The sequence below is a fragment of the Zonotrichia leucophrys genome, chromosome 7, assembly GCF_028769735.1.
Source record: "Zonotrichia leucophrys gambelii isolate GWCS_2022_RI chromosome 7, RI_Zleu_2.0, whole genome shotgun sequence".
Classification (NCBI taxonomy): Eukaryota; Metazoa; Chordata; class Aves; order Passeriformes; family Passerellidae; genus Zonotrichia; species Zonotrichia leucophrys.
Genome location: NC_088177.1, coordinates 19243839 through 19265709, shown reverse-complemented (window position 1 = coordinate 19265709; position 21871 = coordinate 19243839). Strand labels below are relative to the sequence as shown.

General features: G+C 40.9%; 1 protein-coding gene across 1 annotated transcript; it reads left to right on the top strand.

The window, feature by feature from the left end:
- The first annotated feature begins 811 nt into the window (after positions 1 to 811).
- On the top strand, positions 812 to 10655 carry SUMO1 (small ubiquitin like modifier 1). Its single transcript, XM_064717861.1, has 5 exons — positions 812 to 951; positions 5910 to 5984; positions 7180 to 7257; positions 8878 to 8949; positions 9786 to 10655. Exons 1-5 carry the CDS (start codon positions 940 to 942, stop codon positions 9852 to 9854), a joined length of 306 nt encoding a protein of 101 aa, XP_064573931.1. The 5' UTR covers positions 812 to 939; the 3' UTR covers positions 9855 to 10655.
- Positions 10656 to 21871: the final 11216 nt, after the last annotated feature.

The window sequence follows — 21871 nt, the reverse complement described above, 5'->3', positions numbered from 1 at the left end:
ATGTATCTTTGCAAATTTGTTCAAATGTAACTGCCTGGGTGCAGATAATACATGCAGATCCCATTGCTTGCATGGTTGCAATGACTTAAAAAAAATGCACTGTGTTTCAACAGAAAAGTGTGTTTTGTTATGACATCTTAGTAACAACCTCAGCAAGATATCAGAGGTAGGCAGAATGAAAGTGACTTTTGCTCCAAGATCTGCTGTTGTGGAAAGGGTTATGTGACTTCACAGAATTGTCAGGGTTGGAAGGGATCTCTGGAGAGCATCGAGTCCAACCCCTGCCATGGCAGGGTCACCTGCAGCAGGTGACACAGGAACATGTCCAGGTGGGGTTTGAATGTCTCCAGATACAGAGACTCCATAGCTTTCCTGGGCAGCCTATTCTAGTGTTCTGCCACCCTCAATGTAAGTAAGTTCTTTCTCAGGCTGAGGTGGAGCTTATTATGCTTTAGTTTATGGCCGTTACTCTTCGTCCTGTCACTGAGCACCTCTGAGAAGTGTCTAGCACCATCTCTTGGCACCCGCCTTTGAGGTATTTCTGTGCATCCATGAGATCCGCTCATAATCTCCTCAGACTGAACGGGCCCAGCTCCCGCAATCTCTCCTCATGAGCAGAGATGCTCCAGGCCCTTCCTCATCGTTATGCCATCCGCTGGCCTCTCCCCAGCTGCTCCGGTCGCCACGGTGCCTTTAACGTTCGTCGCTTCTTCCAACGGCGATCGCGCCTCTCGGCCGCGGCCTGGGTGGGAGCCGGTGCCGGTGCCGCTCCGAGCGAGGTCCGGGCGCGGCGGCGGGCGGAGCCCGGCAGGGAAGTGAGCTCAGGCGCACCGGAAATCCCGCCCGTGCCGCGGCCCTGTGTTTGCGCTGCGGGCAGAGAAAGGAGCGGAGCGCCTGCAGCGGCCCAGCCGAGCCTGCCGCACGACACGGGGCCGAGCCATGTCTGACCAGGTACGGGCGGCTGTCCCGGCCGCGGGGGGACGGCACGGTGGGCGCGGCGGCCCCGGGGGCGCGGGAGGAGCTGCCTGCCCCCCCCGCCCGCACTCTCCGCCGCCGCGGGGCAGCCCCGGCCCGAGGGGAGCGGAGTCGCGGTCGCCCGGAGGGCGCCGGGTGAACGTTCCCCCAGGGGAGTGTGTGTGTATGTATGGATGCCGATCTCCGACCTCGGCCAGATTCGGGCCTCTCTGCCCGTGTATTTTAATCCTTTTTCCCTCTTCCCTCGGGGTGTTTCTCGAGGAGCGCGGTCGGGCTCCAGGAGGGGGTATTCGGGGGCCGGGGCGGCGTCCGGAGGGAGCGGGATCGCCGCCGGGGCAGCCCCGGCCCTGGAAACCCGGGAATGCAGCGAGGGGTGAGCTGTGTTGCACAACTGTTGTTTTCTTTCCGTTTCCATTTCCCGGGTGTGTGGTAGGATGGTTTTCCCCCGGAGCGGGCTTTGTGCGGGTTAGGCTAGGTTTGCCAGGTCCTCTGTTTGCCCTAGGAATGCGAAAGCCTGGTTTTCTCCCCCTCCTTTCTCAGCTGAGCGTTGTTAGCCTGGATTAAACACCCCGTCCTTTATCAAGGCTCTATCCTGCTTTCGCTCCAAGTAATATTCTCGTTATGCCCCCGTCATTTCTGTCTTCTGAGCCGGGGACGTCAATAGTTGCTTGTACCGCAAGTTCCTGGGTTGCTCGGCCTGGCATGTATACAGTGCTTTGCTTACAACTATTGCTGTAGGCTATGTGACCTGCTGCTGGAACGTTAAAACAGCGTTCCGGCTTTAATTTGTATTCTGTTTTGCTTTATTTTTTCATATTGTCGTCATAGGGCACTGTTTCCTACCTTTGACTTTTCCCGGAGTGTAGCCATCGCGATAATGTCAGTACCTACAAACGTTTCTCGTAGTGCTGTGAAGTCAGGAGTAGTACTGGTGCCAGCCGGGAAATGAAAAGTCCCCAGAGACAAGGCTCAGCTTAGGGCATGCCGTGTGTGCTTTGGGGAGCAGCCTCGGTGCGGTGTGAGCGGTGAAGAGGAGCCATCGCCGTGTGCGCTGGTGGTCTGCCTGCCTCCCCGCTCCCGGCACAATGCAGCTGACAATGCTGCTGCTGCCCCTCCGGCCTGTGCCTGCCCGAGGGGCAGCTCTGAGCGCAGCGATTGCCGCCTCCTAGGCGGACGCGTTGTCTCTGTAGCAAAATACGTGAAAGTGACTGCATTTTAAAAAAAGCCAAACAAACCCACCGACAGTTTCTGAACTAGATTTTATAGGCAGATGTTCATGTGACCTGTTCTGTAGTTGTCTGCATATGTGAACCAAGGCGTGTTTTAACAAATAGCAGCTTTCATTAGTTAGGTAAATCCTTCCCCAGGCAAGTTCTGCTAAAACACATGTGTATTTTGTCTTTGGGACTACTTGAAGTATGTAAAATTCCATGTATGTGATAACCTGTTGTGGCTATGTATTTTAAAGGTCTGTGAATAAGGAGCCTGCTGTTTATTTTTAATAGATAAGCAAAACACTGTTAGACGTGTCACTCATTTCTGGGGGACTGTGCAACAAGAGCTAAACAGATACTTAAGTGGAAGGATAACATAAGGTTATGCAGCACTGTAAATCTCATTCCTCTCTTTATCAATCCTACAAGAATAACTGGATTATCTGAAATTGTGAGTTGCTTAGAGTATCGTTCTTTTTGGCCCTGGAATTAAGTCAAGAGGGGGATCATTTATCATCAGTAAAAGAAGGGATTACTTTATTTTCAGTGTGAAATTGACTTTTATGAGAAGTAGGAAAGAAGAGCAGACTTCAAAAAAAAAACCCACACGGTTGCTTAGTGGGATCTAAGCAAAAATGAAACAAAACACAAATTGTTTTCCGCTCCCTTCAAGTGTCTTAGGCCGTTTTTGAGTTATTTGAATCTAAAGGATATCTGTTCATGTACTGCTTATAAAGAATGCTATAGTTTGTATGTAAAAAAATGTAAGTGTATTTGCTTTAAGAAGTATGTTGTACATCTGTTCCTCTAGTAATTTTGGTTTTGATGATTTTTCTTTAAAATGCTGAGAATAGAGTTTTTTTTAAGGTTAGACATTGAAGTTTGAGCTCTTCTTCAGATTGAAGGAGGAAACTTGCGATATGTTGCCTCATGATGTTTGTTTTGTGTGTGTTTTGGTTTTGTTAGTTGCAATAGCAATACCAGTGTGTTTCATCCAAGAAACTTTTGGTGCTTTTTAGGGTCCTTATATAAGTGTGGGACAGTGCTAATTGCCTTATTTTGTGCTCTTTAGGAAAACTGCAACAAAGCCTTTAAAATGTCAGGCATCTAATGAGAAGTTAGAACTTGGAGTGTTGTGGTATTTCTGATCCCTTTGTGTGGTGGTCTTTTTTTATGTCCTATTTCAGGAGGTACCCTAAAGCACCCATTCTTTTCATAGGGCAAGAAGTCTGGAGGCTTGCTTGCTAATTGCTGATCAGGATTTTGTTAATGAATGCTAGAAGTTTAACAACTTTGCAGTCCTCTTCCTTTCTTTATTCCTAAGTGGTTTTGTGTTGCCTTAACCATTTGGCATTGAATGGCAGTATAGTTCACTGACAAACTGCAGAGAGCATTTTCAGACTTGCTGGGTCTTGTATCCTAGTGTAAGGTATTTTTCTCCTATTTTAAGTTTTGATTATTGGCACTTCTATTATTTGATTTTATATTATTTCTCTTCTCCTGAAGCCACAGCTTTCTTTCCTCTTATTTTGTGGGTGAGAGAGCTTGTGGGGCTTGAAACAAGCCCCTCATCTTTATGGTTTGAAGACTTCAATTCCCTCTGCTTATTCTACTGTTTGGTGCTTTCCCTATTTGTTTTTAATACCAGAGCCCTCTTTCCCTGAGGGTAGAAATCAAATATGAATCATAGTTTTATCACTCATATTGGCCCGAGGCACTGTCATAGTAGCAGTGATCATTAGTAATACCTTGTACAGGATGGTTGGGCTTGGAAGCCTGAGTAGGTAGATCTGTTACAATGTACAGAACTATATAACTACTACAAATACCTCTACTGCTGGGATAATGTGCTGTCATGCCATTTGTAAAGTAAATTTAGACAGTGACTGACCTGAGATGTCATGCAGAGGTTCTTTCAGTAATAGTGAAACAGGAGCTAGTTTTGAAGCTACAAACCAGATCAGTAGAGATCTGAATCTAGATTCCTAGAAGTTAGCAATGCTGCATTGAAACAGCTGTGCAAGTTTTCAGAACAAGTTGCAGCTTCTTGTTTTTCTTTCTGGTCAGGAGTGAATACCAGTGTGTTTCTATTCGTGCAACTAGTCCCAGAAGCTTAGAGTCCAAATGTGTTGGAGAAAGCTTTATGGAACACAGGTGATCTGACTGTGTTACCTGTGAAGAACTCCTTTCATGCTTCTCAGGTGACTTGCTTGAAGGCCTGTGTATGTCAGGCTTTTTGAAAGCCTGGGTTGAGTTTTTGGATTTGAGCTTGAAGGGTGATGAATCAGTCCTTGCTGTTTAGGTTGTGCCTGGATGGGTGTTAAAAAAATAAAAGGTTTTCAAACCAGGTGGAGTCTCTGGCTCATACTTCTTTCCATTGTAGAAACTGAATTGATCTGGGTTGAGGCAGTGAGTCAAACTGATAGAAAGAACACTTCCTCTCTTTCTTTACTCCAGATTGAGACTGGTACAGATGGGAAGGGTGTTTGCTGACTTGCCATGTGCCCTTCCCTGATCTTTTAATGTTCAAAGAAGTAGTGTGTGTTTAACTTCTTTAGGGAGCAGGGGGAAAAAACTTAAAAAACTTAAAAAGGTTTTAATCTGGAGGTAGAGACCTATCTGGATGGACTTAATGGAGAAGGTTATTTTGTGTGGTTTTGGCACTCAATCCTAAATTTCAAGCCCAGCCATATAAAGGATATTTCTGTACATTTTGCAAAAAAACTCTTTTGGGATGGGAGCCTGTGGTAGACACCTGTACATGTTTTGTTTATTAGAAAAGGATTATTTCAAACATGATCAGCAGGGTACCTGTGGTTATGATTACTTGGGAACAATTCTTCATGGAGCATCCTCTAGATCTGATGTCTGTGTAAATCCCTTTGTCCTACAGTGGAACATAGCTAAAGGCCTGGTGCAGGATATGTAGTGACAGGCAAGGAATGGGGTTAATAACACCTGATTTCTCCCTTGTTTCATTTATCAACTGGTAACACGAAAAGTCTGATGTCCTTAATTAATGTCTTAGAGTGTATAACACTTAAATCCTTTTGATGAGCTTTAGTGCTCAAGCTGTTGAATCAAACTTGTCTGTACAGTTAGTTCTTAGCCTGGAAAGATATCAAAACACTGTAGTGCTTGGACCTGCACCTTTTTAAACTTTGAGGTATTGTGGTCTTAAGACAAACTTGTTCTTTTGTTTGTCATAGAAAAGAAGCTAGCTGGGCAGCCTTTTGAAAATAAGGACTACCTTTGATGCAGTGGGTTGAAAAATGTTTGCATGGTTCACTCTCTTTAGGTTGATAGGGTGTTACAAGTACTTTCTGTTTACTCTCCTCATGATGTTCCTTTTTTCTGTCAAATAGCTGAGCCTCATAGTACTCTTAGTGTGCTTCTTGTGGGTTTTTTGCTGTTTGTGCAGGAGTTAGAGGTATAAAATCATACTTCTTTTTGTATGTCATCTATTTCCAAATGGATTGTCTCTCATTTCTTATGTTCTTCATGGTGTTTCTTTTCTCTCATTAATTGAACTTCTCACAGGTAGACAGACAACCTTTCATAATACTCTGTTGCTGTTATTTTTGTGCACACACATACAGGGAAGGAAAGAAGACACCTTGAGTAGTCTGATTTCACGCAGTGGAGGATGAGAGCTGCCATACTGTCCAGTGAAAACAATGAAGTGTTAACTGATCAGGTTTTTTTATGTTTTTCTTGCAGGAAGCAAAACCTTCAGCTGAGGACTTAGGAGATAAGAAAGAAGGGGAGTACATTAAACTCAAAGTCATTGGGCAGGTGAGTTTTTTACATAAGTGCTTGTTGACATTTGATGTAGGTGTGACTTCTTGCATGGTAGAAATGACCAAATGCAAGTTGATACTTTCAGTTCTTCAGTGTGGATCCTCCTCTGCCATAAACTACTTCCAGTTGCCAGAAATGTGTATTAGTGTACTTACTCTGGTATGTTTTTTTATGCATTGAGGGATTAATTTATCCAAGGGTATGAATGAAATAAGTGGCAAACTTGATAAATTCAGGTCCTCAAAGTTTGTGTAGTATCCTAGGCATGAGATCAGCTTTACTTTTCAGGGATGGGAAAAGGATTGTTGGCTGCCCTGTTGGTAGATGTAGCAACCAGATGAATGGTGGATTAGAAGTCTGAATTGCGGCTGCATTGGAATGTGAATGTTGAGAATGTTGGAATCTTCTGTGCAAAGAGCCCCTAGCTCAGATGGCAGCTAGGATTGTTTGTTGGAGTTGGAGTGTTTGCTGCAGTTGGGTGGAGATAGAGGACTAACAGAGAAACTACCTTACCTCTTGCTGGCCTAATCAGCAGTTACAAGAACACATTGAAAAGCTGGAAGTGGCCCACATGCTTTTTGCACAGAACCTCTTGCAGTCTGTTTTATCTGTAGCCATTTTGACAGTTGCAGCTACTTGCATCTTCGGGCTAGTGGGAAGGACTACAGAATAATAAGATCTGTGAGTTCTCCTTAGGTTAGTCTCATGTTGCCAAGTCTGCCTGTATCCTAAGTTCTAGATAATTACTCTTAATTGAACGAGGTTTCGTATATATTTTGAAGTGCAAGCTTTAACTTGTCTCTTTAGAATCTTAGAACAGAAATCCCCTGCATATGTATGTTTGTATTTCATAAGTATATCATCTGGGTAAAGATGGCAGCACAGACTGAACCATGGATGGGTTTTAGTAACTTGAAATCCAAAAGTTCCATGTTGAGCCTAAGGCTATACGATGCCATCTGTTTTTTTAAAAAGCGCTTCCTGTGGAAGTACACAGCAAATTTAGTGACTGATAAATCATCCTGGAGGTTCACATCATGATACACCAAGGTATGCATGGTGATAGTTAAATCACATTCCATGTTTCACGTAAGTTTTTTTTTTTTTCTTAATGAAATGTTTAAAAATAAAATAGATGAAGTTAGCAGTTACTACAAGGAGAGTAATTTTTTTTCTTTTCTATCCTTAGGACAGCAGTGAAATTCACTTCAAGGTGAAAATGACAACACACCTCAAGAAACTCAAAGAATCATACTGTCAAAGACAGGTTTGTGAAACAATGACATTGTTTAAAAAGAAAATTAAAACCCACTATGCTTTCAAATAAAGACTTTGGCGGTATCTGATAGTACAAACATAATGGATCTCCTTGTTTCTTTTAACAAGTAAAAGTACTCCTATGTAAGACAATTGTGAAGTTGTACTCTAAGTTAAATAAGTCTGAAATATTGTGTATGTTGGTAAATGGTAACAATTGTTACAGACCAAGAGCATCTCTTCACTTCCAGATTCTGTGGCAAATACTGTGGATTCACAGCTGCTATTTCCAGAAGCCCTGGCCTAGTTTGCCCTCAGCTTTGGGGATAGATGCCTTGTGTGGCCTTTTCTTGGATAAGTGTGTTGGAGTTCACTTCAGGAGATATAATCATAAGTAATAATACTTTGGGGGCTTTTTCCTAATACTTTGAGACAAGTTGAACTTGTCATTGAAGTGTTCTTTCATGAAGTGTTATTTTTTGCTTCCTTTCTGGTGTAGGAGGAAAGAAAAGATCAAACACCAGATACATTTGTAGCCATATCCAAATGGTTAAAATTATGATTCATTTTAAAAACCTAATTTTTTTTTTTTAAAATCATCTTGGAAATAATTCATGCAGCATTCTTACTGACTAATGAACATGCGTGTGTGGAATTCTTTCTTAAAGAAAGAAATAATTGTCTGAGTAAACACAGCTGTTATCTCCTGCACTGAATTCTGGAGGGTCTGTGATTTCCTTTGCAGCAGTCAGTGCAGTTTTTGGTGTCAAGTAGCCTTTCTCTGGGAAAGGGACTGTGAACATTTCTTCCACATTGGCCAAAAGGGATTGTTGAAACAGTGTGAAGATCTATCCTTACCTGAGACAATTTTCTGCCTAGTTGCAAGTGGTATTTGAGAGCTAAGTGATAAAATTGTCGTATTCCACACGAGTTTGTTTTGCTCATAACCTGCAAGAGAAGGAAAAGATGATGAGGTGTTTGCCTTATCTATTGATGTGAAGTATGACGTTCTGCCAGAACATGGGCACCTTGTGCAATAGACATACTTTAACTTTGTTTACCTTTGGGATGTTTGTTTCACTTTGTTTGAATGCTCTTCGTTTTTCTTCCCCTCAGCTCTGCTTTTTCTTGTTCCCACTGCTGAGCATTTGCAGAATTGATAATGGTAAAGGTTGTGATTCCTTCCTGTAGCCATAGAAGATTGGGAAAGCAAGGGTAGGAGTTCATGAAATAAACATCATGTTTCTCCTGTTGTCTTAGGATCCTTAAATAAGGCTGATACACTGTTCAGAAAAATACTTCTGTAAACATATATTGGGAGAGAGGGCATAGTCAGTACTTAATTCATAAATAAAGACAAGTTAAAAAAGCTAAAGAAATGTCCAGGCTGTTTAGCTACAATTCCAGTGAGACTCTGGAACAAACCCATTTTGGCACTATCATACTTTTTGAGTCACTTCTTGGTAGTCTATTTGAATGCAACAGAATATCTGAGCTCCCTGTGTAACAGGAACTAACACTCTTTTATGACTTTGATGTGTTGTTTTTATTTAAAATGTTTTTTTCTTGCAAACCCATACAAGATTCAGTAAGTTGGGCTTTTTTCTTATACGTGTGTTTCTTTTTTTAGGGTGTTCCAATGAATTCACTCAGGTTTCTCTTCGAGGGTCAGAGGATTACTGATAATCATACCCCCAAGGAGGTGAGTTTCTTCCTAGAAATATGGTTTGACTGTATTTCTTTAACTAGGATCTTTTAGTACAGCAGATAGGCAGTTTAGAAAGAGCCTGCTTGGACCTCCATGTGCAATGCCCGAGAAAGGAGGGTGTAGTCACTGCTTGCTAGGAGGGGAAAAATACAAAGGGAATCTTCCCCATGTTGAGCTTGAACTTCAGTATGACTTTGGAATAAATATGTATTTAGTTCACATTTAGTAGATTAAAGTGTAAATAAACAGAAAACAGTTACTTTTGTCCAGTGACTTCCACCAATTGTTACAAAAAAGCAGGAAGAAACCCATAATAATGACCTTCTGGAAATATCAAACAAACTTGTTTACTATGAAATTGAACAAGTTGCTCTCTCTGAGAGAATAGTTGTAAACAGGCTTTGAGTTGCAAGATGTAGGTGTTAAGTTGCACTGTGAGCTAGTAGTGCACTATAGATGTAATTCATGTGGCTCCACAGCTGATGCTTTCATTGTGATGTTGTTCATGTCCTTGTTCCCCCTAAACAAGGGGCTTGGAGAAAGGTAAAGCCAGCAGCTTCCAGGCTGATGTGGACTGCTCCACAAGTGGGTCTTTGCTGTAATGCTTTTGCTTTGACTCAAATACCTAAGTGTGGAGAAAAATGTCCAAAAATTTGAATATTGTCTAGTGAGATGGAGACTGAAACTTCCTCCACCCCTTTGATGAATTATGATGGGACAAAGGGACAAAGCATTGTATAATTTGTCTAGGACCTGCTCTGATTTCATCACACAGATTTATACAATTATTAATAACAATTATTTGCTGTTTTTTTTCTCTGTTCTCACAGCTGGGGATGGAGGAGGAAGATGTGATTGAAGTTTATCAGGAACAGACGGGGGGTCACTCAACAGTTTAGATCCTTCTGATTTTCTTCCCCCTTAATCCTTTTTTATTTTTAAATAATAGTTCTTTTGTAATGTGGTGTTCAACACTGAAACTGGCACCCCATCTCTGGGAGTTTACTTTCAAGCGTCTGGTATTTTGAATTCTCGTGCTCATTATACACTATTGTTTCTGTTTTCATTGTGCTGAACTTCTGTGATCCAGCTGCAACCTTGCTCCCCTCTTCCCTTCTGCCCTCCCCTTTAGGAATACATGTACTCACATGCATTTGTATGTTCACTGGGTTCGTGCATTTCAGGCACGAAGGCTGTAAGATCTGCCAGGTGGGCGAGTGTTCTTAATGACTTCCATATCTGCCCTGAAGTTTTGATGTGTGACTGTCTCACTCCTGGACTATAACTTTCAGTGCGAGATGAAGTTTTTCAGAGAACTAAACTGTGGAGAAGTTGTGTATCCATAACTCAGAGCTATTTTGCTTAAATTATGCTGATGGCCCAATGAGGAAGATCGACGAGTTGGAAATGGAAAAGCTAGAACTGTTGTCATCTGTTCCTTGCTCCAGAGATGGCTTTGCTGAAGACGTGAAATTGAAAACCCTAATGATTTTTAAATATTACCAGAAGAGCCCAGAAGCATTTTAACCTCATATAGCAATTAGTGCGCGCAGGTATCCATGCAGGAATGTTCACAGCAGCCAACTGGTGTTACTTTGACACGCTTGTTTGTACCTTTTGGCCTGGGACGTGGGTTTTGAATGGACATTGTCTGTACCAGCTTCATTTAAAATAAACAAGAAAACCAATTTTATAAACAACTTGTATTTTCTTTTCAAATGATTGAAAATGAGCAAAACCATTAGAAGTTCTAATTAGGGTATGCTTTTCCTGTGACTATAAGTTGAAGCCAGAAAAAAACTGTGCTCTGTAAATATACCTCATAAATATCTTTTTTTCCTACTTGCCCTCGTAAAATACTTGATCTGCTTGTTTTTCAGGTGACTCTTAGAGACTACTAGCTGTTTCTTTTCTTGGAAGAGACTATTCACGTACAGTTACGTAAATCTTCACTTCATGCACAGAATTTAAACTGAAAATGCAACTTGGCAGTAAATAAAGATGGCTTTTAATGTCTACATTTCATATGATATGGTACCATTAAATAATCTTATGATTGACATAGAAGTGTCATGACAGTTCATTGGGCATCATTTATCAGGGTCTACATGTTCCAGCTACCTGCAGGTTATAAATGGTCAGTTGGAGAGCTTGTTACTCGATATGAAAGCTGAGGTGGGAGATAATGAGCAGAGTAGTGTGAAGAGAAGATTTCACTACTCTCTCTGCTTCTCCTCTTTTGCAGGTGAAAAGGACTTCTTTGGTAAATCAAGTTCCATATAAATGCCAGCTTCAATTACAAGCACATGCTGGCATACTTGGATAAAATAGCAGGTTTTAAGTACTTTTTTTTTTAAATGGCATTTGCTGTAAAGCTAGAGTGCATTTTCTTTCATGCCTGTGGTTGTCCTGTTCCTGATTTAGTAATTTTGTATGCATAGTTGCACTAAGCAATTTTTTAAAGATTAAAATTTTTGTTTACAAAATGTCAGAATATGGGGTTTTCTTAAAGTATTTTATGTAATTCAGTTCTTAAGGAGAGATTGCTGTGATGATGTAGAATGACACAGCTTTTCTGCATCTACCTCCTATTGCTTTTTTAAAATTCTAAATACATTTGCTTCAGAATACCAGAAATAAAACAGCCTTGTTTTATTACCAGATCATCTTTTAAATTAAAATTGGTATAATGCTCTTTTTTGTAGGCAAGTTCCACTTCTGCAAACTAGGAACTGAAGTGCAGCTGCTGGGGTCACTGTGGAAACTGAAAGCAGAGCTGAGAAGTGAATCCACATCCCTGGGGTTTGATGCTACTACTCTAGTGGCTGCCCTGACTATCTTTGCTTCTAGCTGTTCACTTGCCTCTTCCAAATCAGTTTTTATATGCTCATTTATATCAGCTTTCTAGCTGAAGCACTGCATTTGGTTCTCTTGAGACTGTGGAGGAGGGTTTTCTGCAAAATGCAGCTTCAGTAGGATGAAGCTCAAGGCGAAGATTGCTTTTTGTTCTGTAACCTTGTCCTAAAATACATCTCTTCAGTGAGTGCATGTGGAACCAGTGACAGACTGATTTGACCTCTTTCTCAGGCTGGTTGTGAAGCCTCAAAGAGCCTCAATAGAGCTGCTGGTCTAAAGTCATGTCTTTGCTGATAGAACTTGATAGAAAAATTATAAGGGGAAAACTGTCCCCTGCCTCAAAGATTAATATTGAGAACTCTGTGCAAATTGAGAAGATACATGTGCTGCAGATCCACTAGTGCCCTTTTTAAAGAGGTTAATTCTTTGGAATTACAGGTTGAAATCTGAATTTTAAAGTAAAACCAACCTGAGTTTTGAAGTCAAGAAGCTAGACTTTTTTTTTTCTTTCTTTTCTTTTTGAAAGACCTAGTCCTTTTCAAAGAATTTCTTTTTAAAAACATGGTCTAGAGTGGAAGTTTTAAAGCACTTACAGTTTCCAATGCTGTAACTGGGAATAAGGCTGGATTTCATATGTTGGAGAAAACCAGAAAATCTTTCCTCTTGCAATTTTTTTCTTTGCTTACTTGTATATTAGAAATAGGTTGGTTTTAACTCCTTTAAAAAAGTGTTGGGAGAACAAAACCCTCTTCACTGAGTCAGTTAATGGAACAGAAGGTGGAAGCTAATACTTTCTTTTGAGTTGTGACAATATATTAAGTTTTCACTATGGTGATGTATAAAAGCTTTATTGAAAGGAACTTTACAAAACCATCATTCTTAACAGCTTTTCTCAAAGCTGCTGTGCCTGGAGGATTTGTGTATTCTCAGTATAAACATGTATGCATGATCACCAGTTTGATGAAATTAGGATGTTTTTAAGTTAAATGCATAAATGTTGGCAGGATTTAGACTTCAGTTAATGTTAGATAATACTAACACATAAATTCTGCCATGAATTTTGACTAGCCATATATTGTTTTAGAAATGCTACAGTTGTTTACTGTAGTTTTTAGCTTTTCAGAATTTAAATGGATATTATTTAAGAATACAGTATTAAAATATTTATGTGTATCTGTGCTGTGCATCTTCTGTGAGCATGCTTGAATTATTGCTGTTCAGGTAAGTTTTCTTAAATGAGAAAATCAACCTCTGAAGCACTCTACAGAGACCAGTAGGAATTGTGCTGGATGTTTAGACGGGTTTTGGTTTGCTTTAGAACCAGTACTTAATGCATATCTAATGAAGTTCAGCTGCAGTTTAGAGACTGCAAAAACTCAAAATGCTTCTCCACAGGAAACTCTACAGGAACTGCAATATGAATTGAATCTACAAGTGTTACAAAATATCAGGGAAGCAAAAACAAAAAAAACCTTGCTACAGTTTCTCTGTAATCTTTGTAGTCTTTTTGTTGCTGAATCTGAAATCTAGCTGCTTCTTACAGTAGCATGTTTATTGCAACTTGCTGTTTTGGAGAATTCCTCCTGAAGTCAGCACTGAGGTCTTCATACCTTTTTGTAACCTGGTGATATCATTGTTTTGTCTCTTAACACAAATTGGACCAAAGAATCTATTTGGCACCTCAGGTCTGTCTGGATTAATTTCTCTTGGCTGACCAAACATGAATGCTTTTACTTCCTGTTGTTGGGATGTCAACACAGACCAGTGCTGCAGTCTAGGAAAATATGTGAGTGAGTAGCAGCTGTGCCAAAAGGTTTCTCTTGAGCCAGAGACTGGATCCTTGAATTTGAGTGCAGCTGAAAGAACTCTGCAGTGACACATTCCTAGCACCAGGCATTTACTCTTTCATTCTTGTTTCAGGCCTAGCTTTTCAAACAGGTGAATGTGAGAAAACACTCATGGATGGAAGGACGTGTTGAGTGTGTTCCTCTCTGGTAGCTTCCATTGATCATGTTCCTTGGACTGCTGAGGTGGCTCAGGTTTGTTCTTTGCCTGCAAAGGGAGTTAGTACGAGACAGAATTCCTTCTGGGGTTAGAAAGCCAGTGCATTGACTTGACATGTACACGCTTGGTGAGCTCATTGCTGGTGCAGCGGCACTTCCTGTGACTCTGCCACAGTGTACGTGTGCCTTCTGTAGCACTGAGGCTGGGCAGGAGCCTGGGCTTCCCCTGGGAGTTGTCTTTGAGCAAGGTTTGGAATACCTCCTTGTGGGCCAGCTTGTCCTCCTGTCACAGCACTAAGAGTAGAGCAAGCGGTAGGTGCCAGTTCTGCTCAGCTGTAGTTCTTGCTCGGCCTCTTGTCCCTGGCAGTGCTCTGTGGCTCATAAATTGGCCTGTTTCACAATTTGCAGTGTTTTAATGTGTACTATCCATCCTCCCAGCTCCTGTGTTCAGAGGTGCTGCAGGAAGTTGTACCTCTGGAGACTGCTCTGATTGATTGTGTAAAGGTAACAGTAACTTCAGGTGTTCAGGGAAATGCAGTTGGGTTTCATTCTGTAATATGTTATAAACACTAAAATGATTTTAGAAGACAGGTGGATGTAAATTGCTGGTGCAATTTGGAGAAATACTGAAAAACTGGTTCAATAGTAAAATAAGAGTATTGTACCTTGGGGCTGGAATTGAATGGCAGTTTAACTCCTGAGGTACCAGTGGTGCTCTCCAGCGTTAACTACACTGATGGAACTCCTACTACAGAGCTATTTTTCTATAGGCTGGTGCTAGGTGTAGAGATGCATTGATATAACTGAGGAAAAAAAATAACTTTTTGCTTAATAGCTACATACCTGATTAAATTTAAAAGCTGTGCTTGTGTTTTGGCTTCCTCTAGAGGTAGTCTAGCATCTTCCTCTTTCTTCATTTGCTCCTCAGCCTTATATGTTGCAATTTCTCAGTTTATTCCTTTGAATTCCAGGTTTTCTATTGCCATGTCAACCAGCTGCTGGCACACTTCCTCTAACCACATTGCCCCTTCTTTTTGTCTACATTTTTATCCCTCTTAGAAACATCACCAACAACTATTGGTTGTTTACATGCTTTCTATTTAGAAAATAACTATGAGTTACAGATTAAAAAAAATACTGTTACAATACTGACATTACAAGCATTTAATAGTGTCTCACATGAGTTTTTCTTAAATTGTAACTAGAGTTTTGTCCAAGTCTTTCTCTGCAGCTATTTGTTAGAATATCATTTTTTTAACTGTAGATGCTGGGAGTTGTGCTTCCAGAGACAAAACAATCAGATGTAGCATGAATGTTGTAATTGCCAGGAATCTTGCACACTGCAGCATAGATAGGCTGTGGAATTTCTCTTTTTTCAGGCTGCAGGGACTGTGGCATGGAGGACTATTGTTACCATATCTGTTTAACAGAGAAGCAGCTTAGGTACTGCAAGTTTGGGATGTAGTCACAGGAATTTCAGGCAGATAGACACACAGGCCAAGTCTTTACCAGAAATCCTCCATTCTAATGAACCATCTACTGCTAAAGTAAGCATCAGTCTTTCTAGAGACCATCTGCTGCTCCCTGCTCCTCTAGCTGTTGCTTCTTCTGGAACTGCAGAAGCTTCCTGTGGTAATCCTGCTGCTGCCAAATATGTTCTTGTGCTGTTTTCCCTAATTGTGACTTCTTTGCTGCCACCTCCTCCTCATGGCACCTCCACTCCTCTAGTTTCTGTTTCTGTAAACTAAAATATAAATGATTATTAATTGCCATAGCAACCTTGGGTTTGCTGAGCATTCTTGCCAGAAGGGCAGATCCTAGCCAGAGGAGCTCAGCAGATTGCCAAAGTGAAGGGGAAAGAACTGAGAATAATGGGAGAATAGGTGCTGATTAGTGTCATGTAGCATATATCTGGTTGGTTCAGAAATATTTTTTAAAATTACTATCTACTTTCCTTGATGCTGTTTGTAAAGGGGCAAAAACCTGTGTTACATTTTTCACATGTGCTGTTGAGAAGGATATGAGGATTGCAGGATATGGGTATGTGGCTTACATGGGACAAAGATTTGGAGAAAAGGGATGGAGGAGTACATAGGAACAATTAGGAAAATTCCGAAAGTAAGAGCTGGAAGAAAAAAACTGGAATGCATCTTAGTGTAACAAGGACACAAAACCAGAACAAGAACCCGAGCTATGCAACAAATGAGGCAATGGAAAGCCTTGGCTGACATTTAAATGTAAACAGAATGACAGTAAAATGGGCTATTTTTGCAGGAGGATTCACACTGAGAGTAGGGACCATCAAAGAAAATCAAGGAGGTTCATGAAGCAAAGGAATATTCTCCTTATTTTGGGAATGGGAAGTTAAGAAAAATAAAACTAAAGGTCTTCCACCTCACTGAATGTGGTTCAAGGTATTTTCCAGCCATGTTGGTGTTCTCAGTCCAGCAGTTTCACTTGAATGCCTATTTGCTTTTCCTGAATTAAAGTTAGGCGGGGCATGACCTAATTAAATTTAAAAGTATATAAGTTTTTAAGCCTTTCTTTTCAGACATGCTGCTTCTCCTGCTGGCGTTCTCGGGGATGCCTGTTTTCCCGGGAATGCGCTGCAGTGCCTTCGGGCAATTCCAAGTAGGCTGCAGCTCCTCGAGGCCACCCGAGGAGGTCGCTGTTGTTCCCGGGAAATGCCGTTCCAAGGACAAATTACCAGAGGGACGCGAAGGACGAGATGGTGTCAAATGCGCTGTTTGTGGGAGCAGAACATTTCAAAAGGTGATTAGAAATGTGATAATTATACTGCACCAGAGCTTGTTTCTGATACTGATCGGTTTCCCAGAGCTTTGCCTCAAGTGTTTGTTGGGTTTGGTTTTGGACTTTTTCCTAAAGCTATGTCAGCAGAGGTAAAGAACAAAAGTGCTCTTAATGCCTTTATAAATATATATATATTAATTTTTTTTAAAATTGAATATACTTATATCATTAAGGAGTAATCTATATTGCTACAAGATCTTTATAACCACGTCCTGAGGTTTTTGTCAGGCAAAACACTCAGAAGTGGGTTTAGTGTTGTATGGAAAGTGTGGAATATCATCTTCATGAACTCACTGTAAGCTAGGTACAATAGGTTGAAAACCTAAATTTGTTTAATGCCTTTGATTCACTGTTGATACTGATTTTTTTTCATTATCAACAAAGACTTTGAAAAGTCAGAATTCAGCGTAATGACAAATGGATTAAAATATTTTTACAAAGGTAATTTAGAAGACATACATGCAATACTAAACTTAAGAAAAATCTAATATGCTGCTAAAAGATGGAACTTTATGCATGTGTTTGAGAGATCGGAATTTGCCCGGTAGTGCTGAAGCAGTTTGCTGGCTTCTTCACACTCTGTTGTTAGTCTTCTGTAATGTTAGAAGATGCTTTGTTGTTATCTATGTTTTTTCATGCTGAAACATCCTTAGGTGTAGATACACGTTCCTGGCTTGCCAACGAAAAGCAAAGACAACAATAGTTCTGTCCTCATTCCATTCAAATGTTCCCTTCTCAATGAGAACATTATCCTAACTAACCACAAGTCCTCTGTGCTCCTCTCTTGTTACTTTTCCAGATCTACCTTCACTTCTTCCATTTGTTCCTACTGCTCTTTTTCCATTTCTGTTATTTTTCCTTCTTCCTCTTCACTTCTGACATTGCCTTTCTGCCTTTTTTGTTCTCTTTCCTGTGAATATTTCTCTTCTTGGCATTTTTCAGGAAGAATCTGAACAAGAATATAAACTTTAAGTGCATTATTAATTATATTCTGTAAATGATTATTTATCTGTTATTACCAGAGATTTAAAATTTCTGAAAGATATATGCTTTAAGTACTTATTAAAGTTTATTTGTCTCCTGTGGAAGTTTTCCAGTCACTGCAACCAATGGTACCTGTTTTCACTATATAGTAAATGTTTTATATATATTTTTATATATTATTTTTTCTTCCAGTAGATACTTGCCTTTGTGATATCTGATAATTCTTATGCTAATTTGCTAGTATTTATTGTCCCAAAATATTGTTACTTAAGCTGTATTCTTCAACCTCTGCATACTTTATATTCCTTCCTGTATTTTTTTTCCTGTTTTTGAAGTTGTAGCAAGGGAGGGGGCAGGTACAGGGGTTTCCTCCAGCCCCAGAAAAGAGGACACAGAGGAAACAGGTAAGGTCTAAAAAAGCATAAAACTCTGTTAGCTGAGTGGTCAGTTGGAGGATCACTATGGTGAAATGGGAGTGCTATTGACAGCCAGTATTTCTGCAGTTCTAAACTAGGGCTGAGGAAAACTTTTTCAGGAGATTTAGAGATTTAAGATGCATACTTAAGAAAAAGCTTAGGAAGGTGAAGAAAAATCCTGAGGTTTTGTTTTACTCCTGCCTTAACCTCTCAGTGTGTTTTGCACATCTGTAAGCCCTTGCAGGTAAACAGCAACCGCTGCCTCTTCCTGACGAAGCCCCAGGTTTCTTGCTGGGTTTATCTGAAAGTACAAGAGTAAAGTAAACTGTAGAAATAAGCAATTATTTAGCAGTAAAAGATTGTTCTCTCAATATATATTTTAAGGGCACTACATGGGAAACCTGTGTTAAAAGAATGAACTTCAGTCCTGGAGAGGAAGGAGCAGGATTTTTCCTGAGAAAAGGAAGCCATTCTGCTTGGGGATATTCAGTGCTCTTCCCTGCAGAGCTGGCCTGTGGTACAGGATGTCAAGGCACCAGCAGAGAGAGCCATTGTTCCAAGGATGTGTGGAAAGCTGCATACATGGTACAACTTGCTGGCAGGGCACAACGCTGAACTGTGTGAGTCTAAAAGCTCACATGGATTTCAAAGGAGATAATTCTTGTAGAGAAAGATCTTCACTTTCTAAAAACTTGCTCCCCCTCCCCACAATATCTGGACAGATTTGCACAGGGATCACCCAACATTAAAGGCCCAGATCCATGCCTCAGCTGTTTTTATACTTCCTGCTGTGTATAGGCTTTAATAACTTGCCCAAGGTATGTGCAGAGCTTGTCTCAAAAAAATTTATACTGTGGGGGCAATCTTATGTGCTATGGGATGTTGGTCAGGAAAGGGCACAGAAAGAAAGACATGAATTCCAAGTATGTAGTTATGAGTCTTGGAATTGGTGTCAAATGTGGTGGGGTTCAAATTCAACATAACAACATGAACTGTTCTTCTTTAAATTGTCAGTTAGCAATGTTGAAAGTGCTGCATCCTTAGGTGGGGCTGTTGCTATCACCCTGCTCTGAGTGTGCACCAGTCCTTTTTGGCATAAGACTGGTGCAAGGAACACAGCATTCCCAGCTGTTCTGTTGCCCAGGAGTGTTTGCAAAGCTGAAATGGGTCTGTTTACTTTGGTTGGGGTATGTGTAGTTTCTTGACAGCTTCATGGTCCAGAAGCAAAACCCTGTAAGAATTCAAAGCCCGAACAAATCTCAACAGAAAGCTTGACCAAAGCTGAAACTTCTCATCTTGCTGCATGCTGGAAGCTTCCTGAATTCTTGATGTTGTGTGTTCTTAATTGGCAGAATTTCTTACTTTGCCAAACCCTTCTACTGTGGGGGTAATGAAATCTGAAACCAGGCAAGTTTAGTGTGGTTCTGAATTTCATCACAAATCACATCTCACACTTCTTATTTCTTGCCTGAGGGAGAAAAACTCCAGTATCTTTGTCTCCAGAAAGGAGGCAACGCCTGCATAGTTCCTCCATGCTGGCTGATTTTATTGACTCAGTGATAATTGAGGAAGGAGTCAGGTATCAGCTTGTGTGTGATACTGGCACATGGAGAGAGCCCTGTACAACCTGAGGCTGGCCCTGATGAGACAGCCAGAAAGAAGCAGTGATGGCAGCACGAAAAACAGCGTTTTGCTGACATATCGTATGATTGTCACTAAAGGTTAAAGTGCAAAGGGAAGAGCAAGGAAATTACATATTGCTTAACAGAGTTTCTTCTTTATGTATGGAGTTCTGACTTCAGGACAACAATTTCAGGTACCCAGGGTCAACAATATATGCTAAGAAAAGCCTAACCTATTTCATGCAGGCTATGTAATAAAAATACCAAAATGGAGAGAAGACTTTAAAGATGAGTATTTTTTTTCCAATGACAACCCACAACACAAAAAAGAAACTTCCTGAGACAATGTTGGTTTTGTTCACATTTGTTTGATCCTTCAGAAGCTCTTAAGCCTTGTGTGAATTCTAGCTAATATTTTTATATTTCTCACTAATATTTTACATTTTATTTATTATCATTTCATACTGTAGGAAGTATGTAAATTACTTTTTCAGAGAGCTGAGCAGCTTCAGAAAGTATCAGAAACAATAACAGCATGTATGCTTGCTGCTCTGGGTGTTTAGGTCTTATTGTTCTTAGGGGCTATATACTTTTGCTGCCTTGCTGTCCCAATCTTCCTCACTAGGAAAAATGCAGATCAAGTCTTTTTTTGGTAGTTACTGTCAGTTCTACCAGCCATGCTGCTGCTGCTGTGGTCTCATGCTGTCACCACTGTGCCTTGACAGGGTGCAGAATGGATTGTGACAATGCTAGGTATGATTCTAACACTAGCCTAAATCTGCTTGGAGGTAGTGGGGAGTATGTACTGTAGATTTGACTAACATCATCCTTTTTCCTCTCCCTGGGAGCTGCACTACCTTCAAGAGTACTAGCACTGAGGAAATCATCAGTGCTCCTCTGACAAATGTGCAGTTGGGAGGGAAAAAGTCTGTAATTGTCTTGCTCTGTATCTGCAACAGTGAATAACGGGAAACACTCATGGAATTACAGTAATGGGAGAGTTCTCTGAAGTTATCTCAGATCAGTGGGTTTCTAAAGCATCCCACAAAACCAGTATGGCCTATAGTAAAAACTGTTTATTTACATTACTGGGATCCTGCAATATTTTTAGTGTGTTGGGATGCACCTTATCTTTCTCACCTCTTTTTAAGTCTTTTAAATGCTTTTCACCTTCCTATGACCTTCATGATTTGAGGTTTCAAATCTTCAGCAACTTCAGGTCCTTACCATAGTATCTGCACTGCAGGAAGTGGTGCTTTGCCTTGAAAGATCCAGGGACTTCTTGGAAGGTTGTTGTAAGGAGAAGAAAAGGAAAAGAAACTAACATAAAAATGAGTTCTGTGGAAACAGCCCTGGAGGGAGTTTTCAGAGCTGGGATGTACAGTCCTTACAGGCTTACTAACAAGAAATTCTGTATGTGTGGAGTTCAGAAAGGAGAAATCAACTATGAGATGAAACCCATGCTGTGTGAAAAGGTGTGCTTTAGGAACTTCCCTGGTGTGAGCAATGGGTAGCCAGGAGAGTTAAGAGCTTCAGCTAACAAATGCTGGAGAATAACAGATAAGAGAGTGAAACTCCCTCACTAATGCACTGGACTGTTTTCTTTAGTGTTCAAAACAGCAGGAGAGAGCTCACCCTGCTCAGTGTTAGCAGTTCTGGCCTGATACACACATGAAAGTTTTGTACATGTAAAGTACAAAAGGGAACATGTGATTCTTTTCCATCAATTTCCTTTGATGAGCTTCTCTCTAATCTGTTCCTTCCCTCTTCTCTTGGACATCCATGTGCCTAAAGCTAGGCCAAAGTTCCCAAATGCTGCATTGGTGCCAGCATGGTTTCTGTGCCTGATCTGAGGTGATGGTAGGAACAGACTGAGCCCGCAGTGACCGAGCATCAGCAGCTGGACAGCAAGGGCGTTATGTGTTACCCCACATCGTCACTTCACTGAGCTCCATGGCCAGGCTGAGGGACACCTCTGTTGCACATGAACCATTTGTGCATAATTTTAAGCATTTGAGCAGCATTTTCTTGGCATCTGGGTGATGCTGAGCTTCTATTAAGTCAGTTCCTTGGCATAGTTATCACAGCAGTGAAAGCTGCTTAAGAGAAAATGGATCTGGCAACAAAAGCCCTGAACAGCAGGTAGCTGATTCTCTGCAGAAGGTAACAACAAAGGCAGGTGAATGCAGTTAAGATTCTAGTCTTAGCACCAAAATTAAGTGGG